This window comes from Echinops telfairi, unplaced genomic scaffold (assembly GCF_000313985.2).
Source record: "Echinops telfairi isolate 266 unplaced genomic scaffold, ASM31398v2 ScPeMD7_22;HRSCAF=79, whole genome shotgun sequence".
NCBI lineage: Eukaryota > Metazoa > Chordata > Mammalia > Afrosoricida > Tenrecidae > Echinops > Echinops telfairi.
The window spans coordinates 4,093,664-4,113,156 of NW_022103919.1; the positions used below are offsets into that span (position 1 = coordinate 4,093,664).

General features: G+C 56.7%; 1 protein-coding gene across 2 annotated transcripts in view; it reads left to right on the forward strand.

Annotated features, from left to right (window-relative positions):
- PTPA (protein phosphatase 2 phosphatase activator) overlaps positions 1-19,493 on the forward strand; it is a 35,721-nt gene that overhangs the window by 11,130 nt on the left and 5,098 nt on the right. The window contains exons 3-8 of one of the 2 annotated variants that reach the window (XM_004713259.4): positions 4,643-4,768; positions 6,569-6,686; positions 9,351-9,450; positions 10,239-10,363; positions 11,367-11,467; positions 15,328-15,435. In XM_004713259.4, coding sequence (XP_004713316.1) covers positions 4,643-4,768; positions 6,569-6,686; positions 9,351-9,450; positions 10,239-10,363; positions 11,367-11,467; positions 15,328-15,435 — 678 coding nt within the window. The remainder of the gene's footprint in view (positions 1-4,642; positions 4,769-6,568; positions 6,687-9,350; positions 9,451-10,238; positions 10,364-11,366; positions 11,468-15,327; positions 15,436-19,493) is intronic. The other variant, XM_045288575.1, reaches the window with a different exon arrangement.

Sequence of the window (19,493 nt, forward strand, 5' to 3'; positions counted from 1 at the left end):
GGATGTTTTCTTGATGTGCCCTTAACCGTTCTATAAAACTCTCTTATACATGAGTTTCTGTGGATTTGTTTCTCTAAAGTACCCAGACTAACACAGTCAGTGAGTCAAAGCCACCAGCTCTGCTGAGGAAAGAGAGGGACTGTCTACTCGTGAAGCTTCTCTGTGGATTGGAGTCAGCTTCATGGCAGTGGGCGGGTTTTTTTGGTTACATCAAATGATCAAGATGCCCCCTGGGATTATGAACCTAAGTCTTCCAGCCCAGTGACAGCCCCTCAAGGCCTTTGGTTGTGGAGAAGAAGTTTGCCTAACTTTGCCCTGGATATACTTGCAGCAGCGCACGAACCACATGTTGCCAAACCTATGTGTGCTCGGGCCTGCTCCCATGTGCTGGCGCACACCTGTTCGGCCTACGTCTCTCTGAGTGAAGGGACATGTCCACGCTTTGGTTCTCGACTGTCCCACCCATCTCTGGGAGCCGTCAGAGTGTGTCCGTCTGCGAGTCCACCTGCCCTTGGCTTTTTATCGTCGTGGTCTCCGCCAGCCTCTGCCTTCTATGCTTGACCCACTTCCTCAGCACCACGTCCATCCCCCAGCATCATTCACTTGATTCCGACCTTGCCTGTTCTTCTGCTGTGAGCACACACTGTGGCATAGCCAGTCATCTGCCCATGGGCACGTCCCTTGTTTCTGTCGCCCAGCCCTGGTGCCCAGTGCTGCGGTGAACACGTGTCTGGACATGTCAGGTGGGCTGGGGAGTGTAGCAGAATCATGTAGACTCTCGCTTTCTAACGTTTGGAGGAAGGGCCACGCTGGTTTTCACAGGGTGGCCTTGGACAACCCAGGGCACGAGCTTCCTGCCGCTTCGTCAGAGGCAGACTTGTTTGTGCCGGGAGGGCAAGAGCAGTGTGCAGTTGACACCCATCAGAAGGCGAGGTCCTGCAGGCTGCCTGCCATTGTTGGTGCTGTCTCCCAGGGCTGAGTCCCAGCCCTCTGCTGGCCTCCTGGGTTACTGGCCCAGTTGGCCCAGAGCCACCGTAAGCTGCTTATCTCAGATAGCAGGACCTGGGCTGTGCTCGCTCTGGGCTTTGTCTCACCAGCTCAGCCAAGGGAAGGCGGGGTGGGGGTGGGGGGTGGGTAAGGCCTCGTCCTGTGCTTGCCCACTCACTTCACCTGCCCCAGTACTGCTCCCTTGGCCCCCAGACCTCTTCCTGGACCTTAACTGTCTGCTGTGTGGCCTAGGCCTTGGTTCTGTCCACTTGAGGGGAGCCAGGCCTGGCTTCCCCTTGGACCTCCCTAGCAATCCGGTGGAGGTCATGGGAGCAGGATGGCTAGGGAGAGAGAGGGCCCCTTCTTGGGCCAGTGGGGAGTTGCTCATTGGGCTGGGAAAGTGGTGAGGAAGGGCTGCCTGAGGGAGAAGGTTGTAATTACCCCAGCAAATCCTTGCTCCTAAATCCCTTTCCGGTTCCTTAATTGCCCCTGAGGCTCTTGTGGCAGATCCTCAGACCAGCCAGGTATTTACTGTCTCAGCTCCAGACCTGTCCTTTTGGCAGGAACTCAGTGTGGGTAAGAGCGAGCGTGGCTTTGGAAGCCCTGTCACTTCTGAACTGAGTGACCTTGTTCCCTGTGAGCCTCGGTTTTCCTCGTCTCTGGAGTGGGAGGAACCATCAGACCTACTCAGGACTCTTTCACAGGTGCCATCAGATCCAGGGGTCTCTCAGGCGGGCAGGGAGCTCAGTCCCAGGCACACTCCGAGTGCCATTCTTGGTATCTGCTAGGGTTCAGTGCTTGGACTCAGCTCTAGTTCCCAGTAGCCTCTCAGTTGTTGGAGTCTGGGTTCCACCTGAGCTGGGAGCAGAGCATGGCGGGTGGTGAGTACTGTGTCTCCCTGGGGGGACAGAGATGACTCCTTTGCTTTCCAGAGCTCTCTGATGAGTTTCTGCCCACAGCCACAGGGACAGCAGAAGGCTTGGCTCTCCTGCTCGGCAGCTGCAGCTTGGGAGAGGCAGGCTAGTCTAGGGTGGCAGCGCCATCCCTCCCCCAGCAGTGAGGACAAGCAGGATGCTGGACTCAGAGGGAGTCAAGAGGGCTGCCCGCCCTCCCTCCCGTTTGAGAGTGTGCCTGTCTTACCTTTTGGATGATGGTTAGCAGGTTTATTTTGGAAGCCATGCTGTTCTTTATTTTTATTTTTTTTAACATTTTATTAGGGGCTCGTACAACTGTTATCCCAATCCATACACACATCAATTGTGTAAAGCGCATTTGTACATCGTTTCTCAAAACATTTTCTCTCCATTTAAACCCCCGACATTAGGTCCTCATTTTTCCCCTCCCTCCCCGCTCCCCCTTCCCGCATGAGCCCTTAATAGTTTATAAATGGGTATTTTGTCATATCTTGCCCTGTCCGACGTCTCCCTTCATCCACTTTTCGGTTGTCTGTCTCCCAGGGAGGAGGTCACACACAGTTCCATGTAATCGGTTCCCTCTTTCCTACCCATTCTCCCTTTACCCTCCCTGTTTTGCCACTCACACCACTGGTCCTATAGGGCTCATCCGTCCTGGATTCCCTGTATTTTCAGTTCCTATCTGTACCAGTGTACCTCCTCTGGTCTAGCCAGTCTTGCAAGATAGAATTCGAGTCATGGTAGTGGGAGCTGGGAGGAAACCTTTAGGAACTAGAGGAAGATTGTATTTCTCATCATTGTTACATCGCACCCTGACTGGCTCATCTCCTCCCCGAGACCCCTCTGCAAGGGAATCTCCAGTGGCCTACTAATGGGCTTTGGATCTCCACTCCGCACTCCCCCCATCATTCACTATGGTAAGATTTTTTGTTCTGATGATGCCTTACACCTGATCCCTTCGACATCTCGTGGTTGCATAGGCTGGTGTGCTTCTTCCATGTGGGCTTTGTTGCTTCTGAGCTTGATGGCCGCTTGATTACCTTCAAGCCTTTAAGACCCCAGACGCTATACTTTTTGATAGCTGGGCACCATCAGCTTTCTTCACCACATTTGCTTATGCACCCATTTGTCTTCAGTGATCCGTTCGTCACCCCGTGATCACACAGGTTGATATGTTGTTCCATGTGGGCTTTGTTGCTTCTGAGCTAGATGGCCGCTTGTTTACCTTCAAGCTTTTAAGACCCCAGACGCTATATCTTTTGATAGCCGGGCACCATCAGCTTTCTTCACCACATTTGCTTATTCACCTGCTTTGTCTTCAGCGGTTGTGTCGGGAAGGTGAGCATCATAGAATGCCAATTTGCTAGAAGAGAGTATTCTTGTGTTGAGGGAGTACTTGAGTGGAGGCCCAATGTCCTTCTGCTACCTTAATACTAAACCTCTTTATTTTTATTTTTAAAAATTGTGAATTAGGTGCGGGTTTTACATTCAGATCATCAAATTCATATTCACTGATTTGAGCTACTTTTCAACTCCCCCATATCCTCCCCTCTCCCTTTATGCTGTTTATTATTTAATGTACCGAAGGGGCAAAGGAAAAATGTCACAAGTCAAATGGGGGCGGGGCGGACTTGCCTTGGCCATGAAATCCCAAAGGGCAGAAGCAGGCTCAGAGATGAAGGGCAGCTCCCGTGATGCTTTGAGCCTCAAGAGTGGTCCCAGCCCACAGTTCCCTAGCCCCTCTCCTCCAACAAACCCCAAACAATAGCAGTGGCAGCCCCCTGTGTTCAAAAGCCCGCTCCAGAAAGGGGAAGGGGTGGGGGGCTTGAATTATTCATGGCCCAGCTGGGCCAGCAGCTGGGGCCTGGCTTCTGTTGGCTGGGGAGCTGCCTCCTCCATCCCAGCCAGAGCTGCGCCAGAGACCTCAGGCCTCCAGGGAGCTCCGGAGCTTGCTGCGGCTTCCTGGGGCCAAGCTTAGGGCAGCAGCCATCGCTGCCGCCACCGCTGCCGGGCTGTGGGTTTGGTATGTCCTCGGTAGCCCTTTCTGGTGACCGCATAGTTGGGCCTCTGACCCAGCGGTTGCACAGAGCCCGTGGTGAGCTTGTTTCTCACAGGTCAGGTTGCAGTGAACCGGTAGAAGTAACTCGACCCGTGAACAGTGAGGGATTGGCTAAATGATGGGGCATTGGTTAAGTACAAAATTCACGTATTGAAAGAAATCATACGATTTTGCTTGAGAGTTGATGTGGAATGAAGCTCAGGGTATGCTGAGGAAAAGGAGCAGCCAACAGGCCCTGTGAGCTGCTTGTTCAGGTGGTGTGTGCACTGAAGCAGACTTGTTGTCTGAGCCCATGCCCTGTCACAGCCCCCGCATGGCCGAGGGAGGCAGGGGTTGATGATCAGCCCTGATCTCGAGGTGAAGACTCAGGCCCAGAGAGTTGGGGTTCCTACTCATGGCCTTGAAGCGACTCAGGCTGCTTTACCTGTGATTGGAATCCAGGTCCACTGGCTTGAACGCTCTCGCACCACGAGCGAGGTAGAGAACCCGACGCCAAGTCCAAGGTGAGGAGGGAGAGTAGGTCAAAGTGCCAAGGCGGTGTGTTTGTGGACGGCAGGATCACGGCCATTGCCACTTCCTGTGATGGGTAGGTGTCCCTGCGTCCTCTAACACCGACTTTAGAAAGCAGACAGGGGCGGCGTTGGCGCCGGCACCGCAGCTCTCCTCTTCCCTCCTCTTACAGGCCATCGAGAAACTGGTCGTTCTGCTTGACACACTGGACAGGTGGATTGACGAGACCCCGCCCGTGGACCAGCCCTCTCGATTTGGGAACAAGGCGTACAGGACCTGGTATGCCAAACTCGATGAGGTGAGGCTGCCGCTGCAGAGGCGCGAGAGCTTGGGGCTGTGGGCTGGTGACTGAGGCCGCAGTGAAGACCTGTGGGGCTGGGGTAGTAGGAAGAGGGGGCAGAGCCCATGCTGTTTGAGCCATTGGGGAGCATGAAATCACTGGGGAGCATCTAACCTCAGCCCCAGTTGTCTCCTGGGAGTGCACTTCATGTCCTGCACACAGGCTGCGTGTGAAGTCAGTGTGACGACGGGAAGTCTCATAGTGTCCGTCAGTCAGTGACTCGGCAAGTAAAGCCGGTGCGCCCAGGCCCACAGCAGCTCTCAGTGGACTCCACAAAGGAACAAGGAGGGGGTTCGGGGGAGAGGGCTTTAGAATTTATCTTCTGGTTCAGAAGAAGGAGCAAAAGCCAGGTGTAACGACACACCGTGTTTGCTCGGGTATAAGCCGAGTTTTTCAGCACAATTTTAATGCAGTTTTTGTGGTAAAATTAGGTGCCTTGGCTGATATTCGGGTCAGCTTATACTTGAGTCTATATGGTACATGCTAAGAGAGCTTTTGGTAAGAAAGGGAAAAATAAAAAGGTAGGTTGACGTTTGTATATAATGCTCATAGTTACATGAAGAAAGATCCCTGGAGGATCCCGAGGAGGGTGGCTTCTTTATGAGGGCAGGGGACGGAATGAACTTCTAAATGTATATATTTTTATAATGTTTTAGTTTTGAATCTAGGAAGTTCAAAAAGTCAGTTTTAAAGCAAAGGAAAAAGATAATACTAGAATTTCAGGTCTTCCTGGAAGAGCGGGAGCTTGCAGCTCCGCCGCATTGGGCCTGGAGTTCGGGTTATAAGCAGAGTCAGATGCCAGTGTCCACACACAGATGGAGCTCAGAGAAACAGCCCCTACTTGCTGTGGCCTAGCGCCTTCCTGGGAGCGGAGGGGAGCACCCAGGACCTGGCACAGGTCTGCCTATGGTGAAGAGCTGCCTGGGTCCCCTCTGGGCCCACAGATGACCCGTGGGTACTTTTAAAAAAGATTCTCATTTGACTTAAGTACAAGTGTTAAAAGGTTTTAATACCAGAAAGCTGGGAAATCATAATCACAGCTGTACAATTAGTATGGTTTTACATGTGTTCCTGCCTCCAGCGCCAGGCACTCACCACCCACATCAGGCTACAGAATATTCTAGCACTCCAGCAGGGCTACTTGTGCCCTCTCCCATTTAATATCCCCCAGTTCTTCTGACTTCTGTTGAAGTCTGAAACACGACTGGCGTTGCTGGTGTTTGAAGTTCTTGTCTCGGTCTGACAGCTTGTGCTCTTGTGTGTAGCAGCTGATCTTTTCCACTGCTGCCTAATCGTCCCTGTAGGAATATACCACAGTTTATTTGTCCACTCTGCTGTTGATGGACACACCTGGTTGCAGGTTGGTCACACTTTTTAGCTGCTATGAATTAACACTGCTGTGAGCATGCTTGTGTTTGTCACTTGGTGGCGAACGAAGGAAACCTTCGCTACCCTGGGAGTGGGGGAGAGAGAGAGGTCATGTTTGGGCTAAGGTCTTCACGGGCTCCAACGAGCTCCCAGATGAGGAGGTTGAAAGGTCCTTTTTCAGATTGGGCCTGTTTGGTTCCTAGCAGGGAGGGCAGCAGATGAAAAGACACCCCAGGGTGGCCTCCCTCTTCTGTCCAGGCCGCCTTGCCCCTTCCTTCTGGGTTAGGGAGCCAGAGCAGCCGGGGCCCCCAGTCAGATGCTGCCCTTGGGTGACTGCCCACGGGCGTGCCGCCTAATCTGCTCCCACCACTTTGTGCCTTGTGTTATCAGGAGGCAGAAAATTTGGTGGCCACGGTGGTCCCCACCCATCTGGCAGCGGCGGTGCCTGAGGTGGCTGTTTACCTAAAGGAGTCAGTGGGGAACTCCACGCGGATCGACTATGGCACAGGTATCGCCTGCTCTCGGGCCCACTGCATTCTTCCCTTGGGCAGCCTGCTCTGCACCCTGCATGGTCTTCAGCCCCTCTGAGCAACCAAGGCTTTGCCGAACTCCTGTAATCTGCCAAGGCCAGCGGGGACCAGCGCCCAGGGGTCGGGAGGCCTGAGGTGCTCCTGAGGTGCTAACGTGGCCCACCAGGGGGCGCTGTTGCCACGTTCTCGGAGCCTGCCTGCGGAGCCGACCTCTGTTCTTCATCCAAACCAGTCATTTATTGAGCCCTTACTAGACCGCAAGGCAGCCCTTCAGAGGAGCCAACCCGTTGGCAGCATGCTGGCACTTGCTCGCCCGGCCTCTCAGCCAGGTCTCTGTACCACCTGTACCAGGTCTTTGTCCGTCACGCTGGGCTCTGAAGAGGAGTGTGGGGGCACCTCACCAGGGGATAGTCTCAAAGCAAAGGGGAGCCTGTGGAGCGCGCAGAGTCCCTGCTTTGGCAAGGGCTCGCCTCACCTGCCCCCTTGAAGTGGGTACAGGCCAGAGCTGCTGCTCTCTCAGGTGTTCCCCAGCCCCCACCCCTCAGGGATTGTGGCCCCCCAAGAAGGAATCCAGGCCCAGAGTCAGGCACTGGAGAAGGGCCCCAGATTCTAGAACATTCTGTCCTCCGTTCCCCTGCTGCTGCAGAACTGGCTTATCAGATGCTCAGCGACTGTTGGGCACGGCGTGTTTTTGGACTAAGCCCAAACACAGGTGTTTCAATGACTGTCGACCTATTTATGAAGCCCAGTGCTTGGCCCACCCTCACCCTGGCCCCCGTTGCCCTGTTCCGGGTTGCTGCCAGCAGTACAGTGACACCCTCCACTGCCACTCGGTCCTCTGCAGGGGCTACGTTGCAGCTCTTTCTCTGTCGGGGGAGGTTGTGATCACACAGAGCAGGGACGCTCCAGGGGAAGTCTCGCCAGGTCAGCAGGCTGTGCGGTTTCTGGATTGTGTGCTTTCTGTAAGGGGAGCATCAGAGTCCACTGTTGCTTGGCCCCTGGCAGGTCTTAGTGGGAACTGGGCTGGGAGGGTGCAGCGAGCCGGGTAGGACTCTATGTCTGCAGAAACGCGTAGGAAGCCACCGAACTGCTCTTTGCTCACCTCCCTTGGAGCACATTTGCAGACACGGTGAACTGCGGTGTTCAGTCCAGAGCCTCCTGTTAGACAAGACTGGGAAAGGGATTGGGGCAGTTGTTTCTTTTTCGACTGTAGAAGTTGGAATCAGCTTGAAAGCAGAGAGAGTTTGTTTGTAACACATTCTCTGCTTAGTAGTGGTCAGTATTGCTCTTCAGATGGAGTCTTAACTCCTCGGGGCTGCTCAGGCCTCGCTGCCTTCTACCGCATCTTTTTCTGATTGCTTCCTTGCTCGCTCTGCGTTGGTTATCCTTGACGGTGTCGAGGACTTTGTCTTGTGTGGATCCACAATCAGTGCTCACGGAGGCAGCAGTCAAGAGGTCAAAAGATGTGTTGCTTTCAGTAAATCTGCTGCACAAGACCTCTTTATAGAGGATTGAAAAGCAAGGGTGTTATTTTGAGGACTAAGGTGCACTTGCCCCCAGCCATGGTAGTTTCATCCGCTTCATGTGCATGTGAAACTTGGACATTGAATGAGGAAAGCCACAGAAGAATCGATGTTTGAATTGTGGTGCTGGAGAAGAATAAGGCAAGGCCTTATTTCATTTTCCATACTTTGTGCATGTTGTCAGGAGAGACCAGTCCCTGGAGAAGGACATCATGCTTGGTCAAGTGGAGGAGGAAAGGCCTCAAAAAGACGGATTGACGCAGTGGCCACCGCAGTGGGCTCAGGCATAGAGACAGTGGCAAGGGTGGCTCAGGACCGGGCAGTGCTCTCTCTGTTGTGCACGGGGCTGGTATGGGTCGGAAACGACCGGATGGCACCTCACAGCAGTACAACTTCCTCTTAGCTTCTGGGGTTTCACGTGGGCCTGCCAACCACAAGGTCATTGGTTCAAACCTACTATCTTCTCTGTGGGAAAAATAAAGCTTTTGCTCCTGTCAGGCTTTAGTCTCAGAAACCCACGGGCCAGTTCTACAGGGCCACTGTGATGGCAGGGAGTGAGAACCTTCTCGGGCCTCTCAGACAGTTGAAGCGTTTTCTTGACTCGGGGCCTTAGCTCATGCTGTTTCTTCTGGCCAGACCCCTCTCCTAGCTCCCCCGCCCCCTTCACATTTCAGATGATAGGTCACTTTCTTAGAGAAACCTTCCTAGAACCTTTATGTAAAGGTCCCCCTGGGCTGTCCTTCTGGGACTCCTTGTACAGTAGATGTCATGCCTGTCTTCCCTGATGACTCCGGCGGGGACTTGTTTGGAACTGTCTCCCCAGGGCCTGACCTGCCCACCTAGTAGGTGCTCAGTAAATAGGGTGGACTGGATGAGCCAGCCAAGTCTGCACACATCTCCGTAAATGCCTGTTTACAGAGTCAAAAGCGTGGGCCTTTTAGGAGTCCCATGACAATGCTGGTAGTTCCCGAAACAGGGTCTCTGTGGAGATTGCATGCTGACTCCCTTCTTCAGAGTGGGCCCGTGGTCAGTGGTTTGGACCCTGGTCAGGCCAAGCAGCAGCCCCTTACCAACTTTTGGAAGACTGTCAACTCCCAGCTGTTGTCTTTCTCTCCCCAGGGCATGAAGCGGCTTTTGCTGCCTTTCTCTGCTGTCTCTGCAAGATTGGGGTGCTTCGGGTAGACGACCAAATAGCTATTGTCTTCAAGGTGTTCAATAGGTGAGCAAGAGGAGGTAGCGAAGGGGGGACCTGCGGGGTGGGGGTCTTTCCTCCCGAGTCGCAGGGGTGGCCCTCCCTTCCCTGTGCTCCTCAGACCCGGGTGCGTGGGCTGGCTCTCAAAGACTCGCTTCAGGCAGGTCAGCATTCACCTCCATGTAAAAGCAAGTGACTGCAAGGGCCTGCACCTTAGAGGCATTTCACCTATCAGCTCCATTCATCCTCGCAACTGCCCCATGGGATAGCAGCCCTCTTTCCATTGTACAGCTAGGAAAAACTGAGGCCACACACCCAGCAGTCCAGCTTGGGCCTGCTGCCCCCCGAGTTCTCCGAGCACCCTCCAGGCCGCACAGTATGTGTTGGAGCCACCTGGAGAGCTCGTAAAATGCCCGTCCCCGGGCCCCTGGCTGGGCCATGCTGCTCTGGGGTGTCTGAAAGCCCCGGGCGGCCGACCCATGGCGTGCCGTGAGAATCAAAGTCAACCCTCTCCCCTTTTAGAGGGGCAAACGGGGTTAGAGAAGGGGAGGGGGGCTGCCAGAGGGAGTGGATGGTTGGGGTCTGCCTTTTCGAGGCCAAGAGAAAGAAGGCGGAGTACATAGGTCAAAGGGAACAGGGGCTCCATGATTTTGCACGCCTCAGCGGATGTGCGCTGTGCGCCCATCTGGGCTAATGGCAGTCGAGACCAGGCACACGTGCCTATCTCTGGCCTCCTGGTGCTCCCAGTGGCAGAAGGGCTGCGGCCGGCTGTTTCTTTTTGCTTCCTTCCCTCACTCCCTCGCTGTCTTGTGCAGGTACCTTGAGGTTATGCGGAAGCTCCAGAAGACATACCGGATGGAGCCAGCCGGCAGCCAGGGTGTGTGGGGCCTGGATGACTTCCAGTTTCTACCCTTCATCTGGGGTAGCTCGCAGCTGATAGGTACTGAGCAGAGGCCCCGCTGGTCTGCTGCCCCCCTCTACTCCCCGCTCTTCCCCCCTCCCGCCCCTCCTTCCCTCTCCTCCTGCCCAGGGCCCATGGTCAGTGACAGCTTGTACAGCAGGACATTAGACCGGCTACTGATAGAGGCTGTTTGCTGTCGACCTGCGGCTGCTCTCCGGGGTGTCGGGCTGGGGGAGAGGTGCAGGCGGAGCGCCACCGAGATAATGGAAAGTGACATTGGCTGGGCTGCCGCGGGCGCCCACCCACCCCATGCATAGTGGACTCCTGTGAAATGCTCCCCAGCCTCTGGCAGCAGCTGTGTGTGTGTGAGCGGTGTTATGTGGAAAATGAGGGGCTCTTTTGACTTGGTGACCAGCGTCATAGCCCATCCGCTGTTATTCTCCAGCCCCGTGCAAAGCTGGGGTGGGGGCGGCAGGGGGCTGCTGCCAAGTGCTGGGCGGTGGCCCGTCGGGAGGGGGGAAGGGGGTGCAGCCGGTTCTGCTCTGGTGATGCCTTCAAAATGCTTTTCTGCACGATCTCCCTGGGGTGGGGGTGTGCATCTTGGGGGTTGAAGTGTTGTGGAGAGAAGGCCTTATTTTGACATAGAATTAATTGCCTATGAAATAATATTAGTAAACGGCCACTTGGCCAGGCTCTGCTCTCTCTCTGTCAGGCCCTGCTAAGTGCTTCAGATCGATTCTCTCCCCAGTGGCCCCGTAAGGAGGGTCTTTGCCAACCTGCTCACAGCTACCCTCCCCCGAGCCAGGCACCTCCCTAAGGGCTGTTTTGTCAGCTCAGCGACCCCCGGGGGGAGGTGGTGTCCTTACCTCCTTCCCAAATGAGGACCCGCAGCGAGGAGGAGGCAGAGTCTATGACTGCGCACACGCTCCCGTGGGATTGTGTGCTGAGAGCATCGGGGCTGGGTGTCGGCCGGGGCTGGGCTGCTGGGCCCAGGAGGTGTACGCGCCAGGTTCTCGACCCTAGGGTGCTTTGCTTTTCCCAGACCACCCCTCTTTGGAGCCCAGACACTTTGTGGACGAGAAGGCCGTGAACGAGAACCACAAGGACTACATGTTCCTGGAGTGCATCCTGTTCATTACTGAGGTGAGGGCTGGCCCCGGCAGGGTGGGGCTTTGGAGTGGGACCCAGGAACCTGGCTGCTGGCACCAGGAGAGCACCTATTGAACAGGAAGCCCCATTTGGTCTCTCCTGAAAGCCACCAGGAGTGTCTCCACCGGACCCCCGGGCTCCTTGAGCTGAGGGGCTGACGCGCTCACTAACTGGAGGTCTCAAGTCTCGAGTGGGGGGGGGGTGGGGGGCAGAGGGCGTGTGTGTGTGTGTGTGTGTGTGTGTGTGTGTGCACGTGTAGCATCTTTCAAGAGGACCTGTGGAGCCAAGTGCACGTAGATGTGGTAGAGGAACACTGGGGGCGTTTCTGCTGCAGGGACACACCAGGGAGAAGCCTGGCCAGGCAGTTAGAGCGTCCCAGCTCCCCGTGGCCAGCAGTCGGCTCAGGCCTCTGCCACAGGTCACACTCCTGGGCCCAGAGGTTTTCAAGCGAGCGCACTCACACCTGCTGCTTAGCACGGTAGTGAGCCCCGGGTCGGCAGGAGTGGGGGCAGCCTGGCTCACGACTGCTCGCCTCTGGCGGGGACTCTGAGGGTCCAAAGAGCCCCAGGAGCCTCAGGACAAACAGGAGGGGCTGGGTGGAAGAAGGGGTGCAGATTGCATGCTGGGACTGGCCTGCTGCTCTTCCTTGTGGTGGGTCAGTGCTGCTCTGGTGCCCCCTGGTGGCTGGCAAGCCCCGGGTCCCTGCCAATAACTTATCGAGGACAGGGCTCACAAGAGAATTGCTTTCAGGTTGGAATTTTGTGTTTCATTTGTTTGGTTGGTTACTGCGACAAAAAGAACACGCACACACGCATGCACGTGCACACACATATAAACACAAGCTTTCCCAAAGTTGGGGACCCAGTTCCCTGCCGGTGGAAATCCGACAGTGGCCACTAGGTGGCACTGACGGCCCATGGAACGCCCAGTACCAGTTCTATGGAGGACCTTGGTGCAGGGCCCTGGATTCCAACCTGGGACCCTACAGGACGGTTTCCAAGGCTGCCAGTCTTTAAAGAAGCAGGCGCCTGTATCTTTCTCCCTCAGAGCAGCTGGTAGGGTCCAGGTGCCAACCATCCAGGTCGCAGCCAAGCGCTCCGTAAGTGGGGAAGAAGTGTGAGTAGGGAGGTGGGGGCAGGACCAGTCTTTAGCCATTCTGACTCCCTCTGGTTTCCTCTTGGGCTGTAGGGCACAGTGTTACAAAGGCTGTTAGGAGGGGGCCGTGTCCCATGGTTTGAAGTCACTGTAGGCAAGATCTTGTACCCACCGAGGGGCCCTGGTTGCCTAATGGTTATGCACTGGGCTGTCAACCACAAGGTTGGCAGTTCGAAACCACCAACTGCTCCTCGAGAGAGCGATGAGGTTATCCACTCCCATAAAGAGTACACTCTCGGGAAGCCACACTGCCCATCCAGGGTCACTGTGAGTTGACAGCGACTCAAGGCAGTGAGTTTGATGTGCCTTTTTTGAAGCAGCCTACGCGTTTGAGTGCATGTGCCCGTGTGTGTTCTGCAGAGCCTGTGACTGGGCTCCCAGCGCCTTCCACGGGTTTTTTTTGCAGCCCCTGTGGGTGGTGGGTGAGTGACCCTGGCCTGTGGGACCTGGGCCTGCCTGGGCGGTGCAGCTGCTGGAGAGCGGGATCTCAGTGCACTGGTGCAGCTGGGAAATTTACCAAAACGACCAAAGTTGGGACCGGAACCGGGGTTCCACGTGGGACCTGCCCTCCTAGCCCCAGGCATCCATCCCGGATGGGGGACCCCACCTTCTGGGGCTTCAGCCCTCTCAGGAAATGCAGCGCTGGCGCCTTTAAGAGCCTAGGGCTGGCAGGAAAAGAATTTCAGTTTCAATCTGGCTTCTAAATTGGGAGTTTTGGGAAGGGAGGGATCAGATTTCAGCTGGAAGGGAAGGAGCTGACAGGAAGGCGCTGTGCAGAGCCTCCCCCATCCCCCGCCCCATCCCCCCCTCAGTTACTGACAGAGGAACCATTTACAAAAGGCCGATTCTCTCGGGAGTGGAGAGGCAGGAACGCAGCGGCTGTGAGTAATTTCCTGCTCAATATGGCTGCTCTGACTCACACGATTCCCCTGGGGTCACTGCGGGACTGCAGCTTGCTCGCTGGTGCTCGCTCATTCTCTTCTCCCTTTGTGGCTAGAATGAACTCATTTTTTTTGGTTTTCTCGCCCCGATTCCTTTCTCCTTCCCCACGCTCCTTTCCCATAGCAGCTCCTGCCCCCTCCTGAAGGGCTAGGGGGGGGCCCTTCAGGCTCGGAAGGCCTCAGGGCACATCCCCCCCCTTGAGAACCAGCACCTCTGGCCCTTCCACTGGTGGGGGCCCAGGACCACAGAGGCTCCAGGGCAGCAGGCCAGGGGACTTTGGAGGACCCCCTTCCTGGGCCCCTAGTTAGAGAGCATGGCTGGCCCAGGAACTGTCACCTCTGGTGGCCTCTGCCCCAGGCGCGGGCTGCACAGGCCCCTGGAGCTGCTGCAGTTGGCCAAAGCAGCTGGTGCCACCCAGGTAGCTTGCCCACAAGGCCCTGTCCAGAGAGTGAAGGTGGTGACAGTTCCAGTGACCCCTGAGCCCTTGGGGCTGGGGTGGGAGCTTGGCTAGGCCCCAAGCACCAAAAGCATGGGGGAGGGGCAAGGCTCAGGGGAGGGGAAGGAGGAGGGGCCCGGGAGGCTGGAGGTGGAGTCTGATTGAGTGGAGCAAAGTTGGTGCAGGCCAGGCCTTGCAGGCTGGCTTGCTGACCTCGGCTGGACAGAGTTTCGGGGGGGTGGGGGACAGTCTGGGAGAAAGGGAGGAGCCCAGTGAAGCCTGCTGGCACCTCGGGCTGGCCTCCCTGCGGGAAAGCCTGGAAGAGCACCTTGAACAGAACCTAGAGACAGACTTATTGGGAGCCTGGGGCCAGCGGGTGACTTGTTTTTACTTTCAACCCCCGAGTTGCCCTGGTTGGAGCTTCTGCAGGGAGCTGGTGGGTGCGGGCCAGCTGGGCCGAAGCTGTAGGGCAGGACATAGGTGCTTCTGAAGGCCCAGACAGCTAGGATCCCTCCAACATGGGGGGAGGGAGCCAGCTCCCCAAATCCCCACGACACCTCTTCTGGAACCTTCCACTCGTTCGTTCCCTTTGCCTTCGGAGCCACTTGGTTAATAAAGACGGTGTGTGGCCTGGTGGCGCCTGCAGGGCACACGACACACTAGCCTGCGTCTCTCCTCTGGTGTCTGAAGGGGCCTTGACTGGGCTTGCCGCAGTCTTTGCCCCTTTCCTGGAGGGGCAGGCTTTCAGCAAAGAAGAGGGACCAGGAGTGGAGCACCCTTCCCCGACCTCTGACCCGGGCCGGGCTGGGCTGACTGTGACCAGACCTGTCTTCCCAGAGTGCCGCACATGCGTTGACGTCTGGGTTTGGGGCTTCCCCACCTGGGCCCTTCTCCGCCAGAGCCCCCCTGCTGCTCTTCAGCCCTGGTGGCAGGTGCAGGCTCAGCGGGGGACACTGACCACCGCTGAGCCTGCCCTTTGTCTCTGGGCAGCCTGAGTGGGGGCGGGGCCAGGCACGCTGGGGCCCCAAGGGAGCTGGTAGGAGCTGCACCCAGAGCTCCAATGAAGGTTTTCGTTCTCTCCTTGTGGCTGCTACAGTGAGTGGGAGGTGGGAGTCAAGCCCCTCTGGTTGAGGGAGAAGGGGTGACTAGAGGGTTAGGCAGGGAACACTGTGCACCCCCTTGGGTCTTCACAGGCACTGCTGCGTGTCACTGCTGCCTGCTCCCCCCCCCCCCCAGTTTTGTGCGCCCATGCTGTTGGGGAGGGGAGCGAAGGCGAGTTTCCAGGCTGCTCCCCACCGAAGCTGTGTGCTCTCTCTTCCAGATGAAGACAGGCCCCTTTGCTGAGCACTCCAACCAGCTGTGGAACATCAGTGCTGTCCCCTCCTGGTCCAAAGTGAACCAGGGTCTCATCCGAATGTATAAGGCTGAGGTAAGTGGGGGTGCCCACAGGGAAGGTGTGGGTCCTGAGTCCTGGACTCCTAGTCCTCTGGTGCTTGGGACTGAAGATTCTCCCATCTGTGGAATGCCAAAAACCAAACTCACAATCTCTGAGTCGATGCTGACTCATAACAGCCCTCTAAGACAGGGTCCAACTGCTCCTGTGGGTTTCTGAGACTAACTCTTCATGGGAGTAGAAAGCCCTCTCTCTCCCACGGAGAGACTGATGCTTTTGAACTGCTGGCCTTGCGGTTAGCAGACCAGTGTGTAGTCACTGCGCCAGCAAGACTCCTGTGGAGCCCTGGGCAGTTGAAAAGCCCAGCTCTGCTCACGACTGGGGGTGGGGGGTTCTCTGCTACCTAGGGGGGCCCCATAGTGCCCACCAGTCAAATGACTAGTGGGCTCTGATCCTGCCTGGGAGGGGTCCTCAAGACGAAGGTGTGCCTGGGGAAGAGGGTGTCCCAGCTCAGTCCTTGGGCTGCAACCACTCAGGGGAGGGCTGGTGGCACTGGCAGCCCCACCCTTGTCTGAAGAGCCTGCTGAGCCCCAGTGCACCGCCTGTTGCTGGGGCCCATCCCACGCCTGCTCTGCCTTCTCCTCTCCCCCTGCATCTCTCCTGCCCACCACCCAGAAACAGATATATGGAGCCTGGCCACTAGCTCATCGTATTGGACACTGCCCTGTAGGTGCCCTCACTGCCTTCTGAGTGAGTGCCCCTGTCTACTCTCCCAACCTTGGATCCCAGTTACAGAGGTGGAGAGCTGGGGAAGGGGGCTTGAGTGGGCACACCACCCCAGGTTGGGGTGTTTTTAGTTGAACCAGAGCCTGCTATATGGCCCTGAAGGGGTTAATGCTGCGGGTGGAACTGACCGGGCCTGGCCCTCTCTCTCCCTTCCGCCTCCCACCCGCCCAAGTCCCCTTCCTCTGTACTTCACATCCTGTGTTTAGGCTCCAGCCCACATACCTCTCTAATCGGACAGGCGTCACTGGCCGGGGCTCTGCAGGCTCCTTCCGGCTCCAGCCCACCCCTCTGCCCAGCTCCCCACGCTGGCTCTGCCTGGCCAGACAGCACCAGGCCACACTGCCTGCTGGTGGCCTGTTGTTCCTGACACTCCGCCCGCCCCATCCAGTTGTACAGTGGATGTGGATGGATGGGGAACCTGTTCACCCTGGTTAGCTCTTCCCATTGCAGAGGTAGGGTAGTCTGCAGCATTGGGGGGCGGTGTGTGATGCCCCCCAGTCCCCTGGTATGTCAGAGTCCCAACTCTGCCCAGCTTTCCCCGATTAGGACGGGAAGTGCTGACGTTCCGGTAGGATCTTAGTGGGGTGCCTGCAAAGTGACCTTGAGAGGTTCCCTGCAGGCAGGACTAGATTCCGCCCCTCCCGTCTCCAGAGGCCCAAGAGCTCCGGGCTGCCGGATGGCCGAATGGACTGGGTGGGGAAGGAGGAACAAGTGGAATTCACTATGGTACTGGTGGAGCAAGACCCCCAGGAGCAGGGCGGACAGTGTAGTGGTCGGTTCCCGTGCAGAGTGGGCAAGGACTGGTATGCATGTCAGTCAGTGATGGCAAACTGCCCTCCACTGCGGATAGCCCAGTGCCCATCCTGAACTCGGGAGCCAGCTCTGGGGACAAAGGCAGCCTGTGGGGGCGGCACAGCGTGGGGGCTCCCTTCAGCTTCTGGAGCCAGCATTTCTCTCGGGGTGGCGCGCTGCCCCCGACTCTCAGGAGCACAGCGTGGTGATGTCCGCCCATCTGTGAGTTAGAGTTGGTCCTGACCCTCTGGTTGGTGAGCACTCATGGAATTGCTTGTTCCGGCCCAGAAGGGCCAAGCAGAGGCCTTGCTTTTTCAGATCAGTTTCCAGCCCATGGGGTCGATGGTCTACCTCGAGGCCCAGCACTCTCAAAAGTCGAGGCGGGGGTTAGCGAGTGGAGGGCCCAGCAGCCAGCTGGCCTCTCTGAGCTGACAGGTCTGATCAGACCCTGCCATTGGCCCTGGCTCAGGAGTTTGGGTCTCGCTTACTCCAGGCTGCCTGTCCCCTTGTTTTTGAAGGGGACCACCCAATGCCTTCTGGACGGGTGGGTGCTACAGACCCTGTCGGGGCCTTCCTCCCCTTGAGTCACCAAGACCTCACAGCCGCTGGTCCTGGCCTGGGCTTCTGGGCGGAAGCTCTAACGGTCTCTAAGAGGTCAGGCTGCAGCTGTTGCTCTGCCCAGGTGCATGGGGTGGGACCTTCAGGGTCTAGTTAGCTGGTCTGGGCTAACTCGACTGAGCTAGAGCGCCCACCAGAGGCGCCCTTCTCTGGCCCCCAAGCTGTGGACTTCTGGATCCCAAGCCACTTCCCTCAGCTCCTGTAGGCCACGGGGAGCACTTGAGGAGCCCCTTGGCCTTCTCCTAGAGAGGGGCCCTATGGGTAGACTGATCATCTGCTTCTCCTCCAAGGCGTGTAAGCCCTGAACCCCCAGCTTCTTGCCTTTGCAGTTTCTCTTGGAGAGCTAAACGCAGGTTGACCTTTGACCCTTGCTGGAATTCCAGGGCCCTAGGGGGCCCCCTTTTCCAAACTCCCACCACTTCCGAAATGACATAAGCACTGTGGCAGCTGCCCTGGCCTCTGTGGTTGCTGCTCTTCCCCCCCCAGGGACCACCCTGGTTGCCTGCTCCCCACTTTCTCTGCCAGAAGCTGGGAACCTGCTCCCACACTGTAGCTCCAACCCTGGGCCCTCCGCTGCCCAGAAGGGGGTCCTTTTCCCTTCTTTCCTCTCTCCCTTTTGGGTCTCGTGAACCTCCCAGTCTCCTCCGCACGCAGCCGGCCAAGGCCCCGCCAGCCTGTGTGCCCCAGGCTTTCTGCGGCCAGTTGTTGAGGTCCAGCACCCCTGGCTCCTTCGAAGTCCGTGGTTCTCAACCTTCCTAATGCCTTGACACTGTAATACAGTTCCTCATGTTGTGGTGATCCCCCCAACCTAAAATTACCTTCGTTGCTACTTCATAACTGTCATTTTGCTACTGTTATGAATCGGGCGACTCTTGTGAAAGGGTTATTTGACACCCCCCAAGGGGTCCCGACCCATAGGTTGAGAACTGCTGTTGTAAGTAACCCCACGATTGGGTCCCTGGCAGCAGCATGAAGCCGGGCGTCCACCTCAGTCAGGAAGAGCTCAGTGCATTCTAATGGTCTCTGTGGCAGAGGTGGAGGGAGGAGGCCCTGGGCCCAGCTGGCAGATCTCACGTGTCCGGAGCAGCTCAGCGTTGATAGTGCGCTGCTGACCAGAGCCTGTGTGGTGGTCACAGCAGGGCCGGGCACAGGCAGCCTGAGGCTAGGAGCCCGACCTCTCCCCGGCCCTGTGCGCTCAGGTAGCTGGGAATGGCCCTGTGGGTGGGCGTCAGCAGGTCCTGCAATGCCCAGGTGCCTTTTTGGAAATAACGACTATGAGCAAACAGACCTAGCCCTCACACACCTGCGCATGGCTGTCATCTCCATGGCTGTCACCCCCATGTCGTTTGTCTTCAGGGGCCAGGCTCCCATCTAGAGGGGGAGTTGCAAATGCTTTTTTTTACTAAATTTTGCTTTGTTGAGAACATACTCAACAAAACATACCAGGGGGCTTTTCATAAATTCAGGGAACATTTTATCCTGTTAATTTCATCTCCCATGAACTTTGTGAAACTTGTGCATATGACCAGTCCGGCAGTTTCAGCATGCGCCATTCAGGGACGTTGATGGGACTCTCTTGAGTTGTGTCTCCATCCACACCCTCCTCTTCCCGCTTAACCTCCGTTGACGCTCACCTGAGGTTCCTAGCGGAACTTTCCAGTGGCTGCTGTCCATTTGACCCCAGAGAGACCTTTACAACGATGATGCTCCAGGCAGACTTTTTTACTAGTTCAGTGAAACTGTTGTTTGGTTATAAGATGACTTCAGGGGATATTTTTGGTTCAAAGGGTAAAGGTGGTCTCAGGGCAGTTGTTTCAGGGGTTGGCTAGTCTACCCTCCATGGCTCCAGGAAGTTTAAGTCCGTGAGAATTTAAAAGCCTGTTGTGCATTCCCGCCCC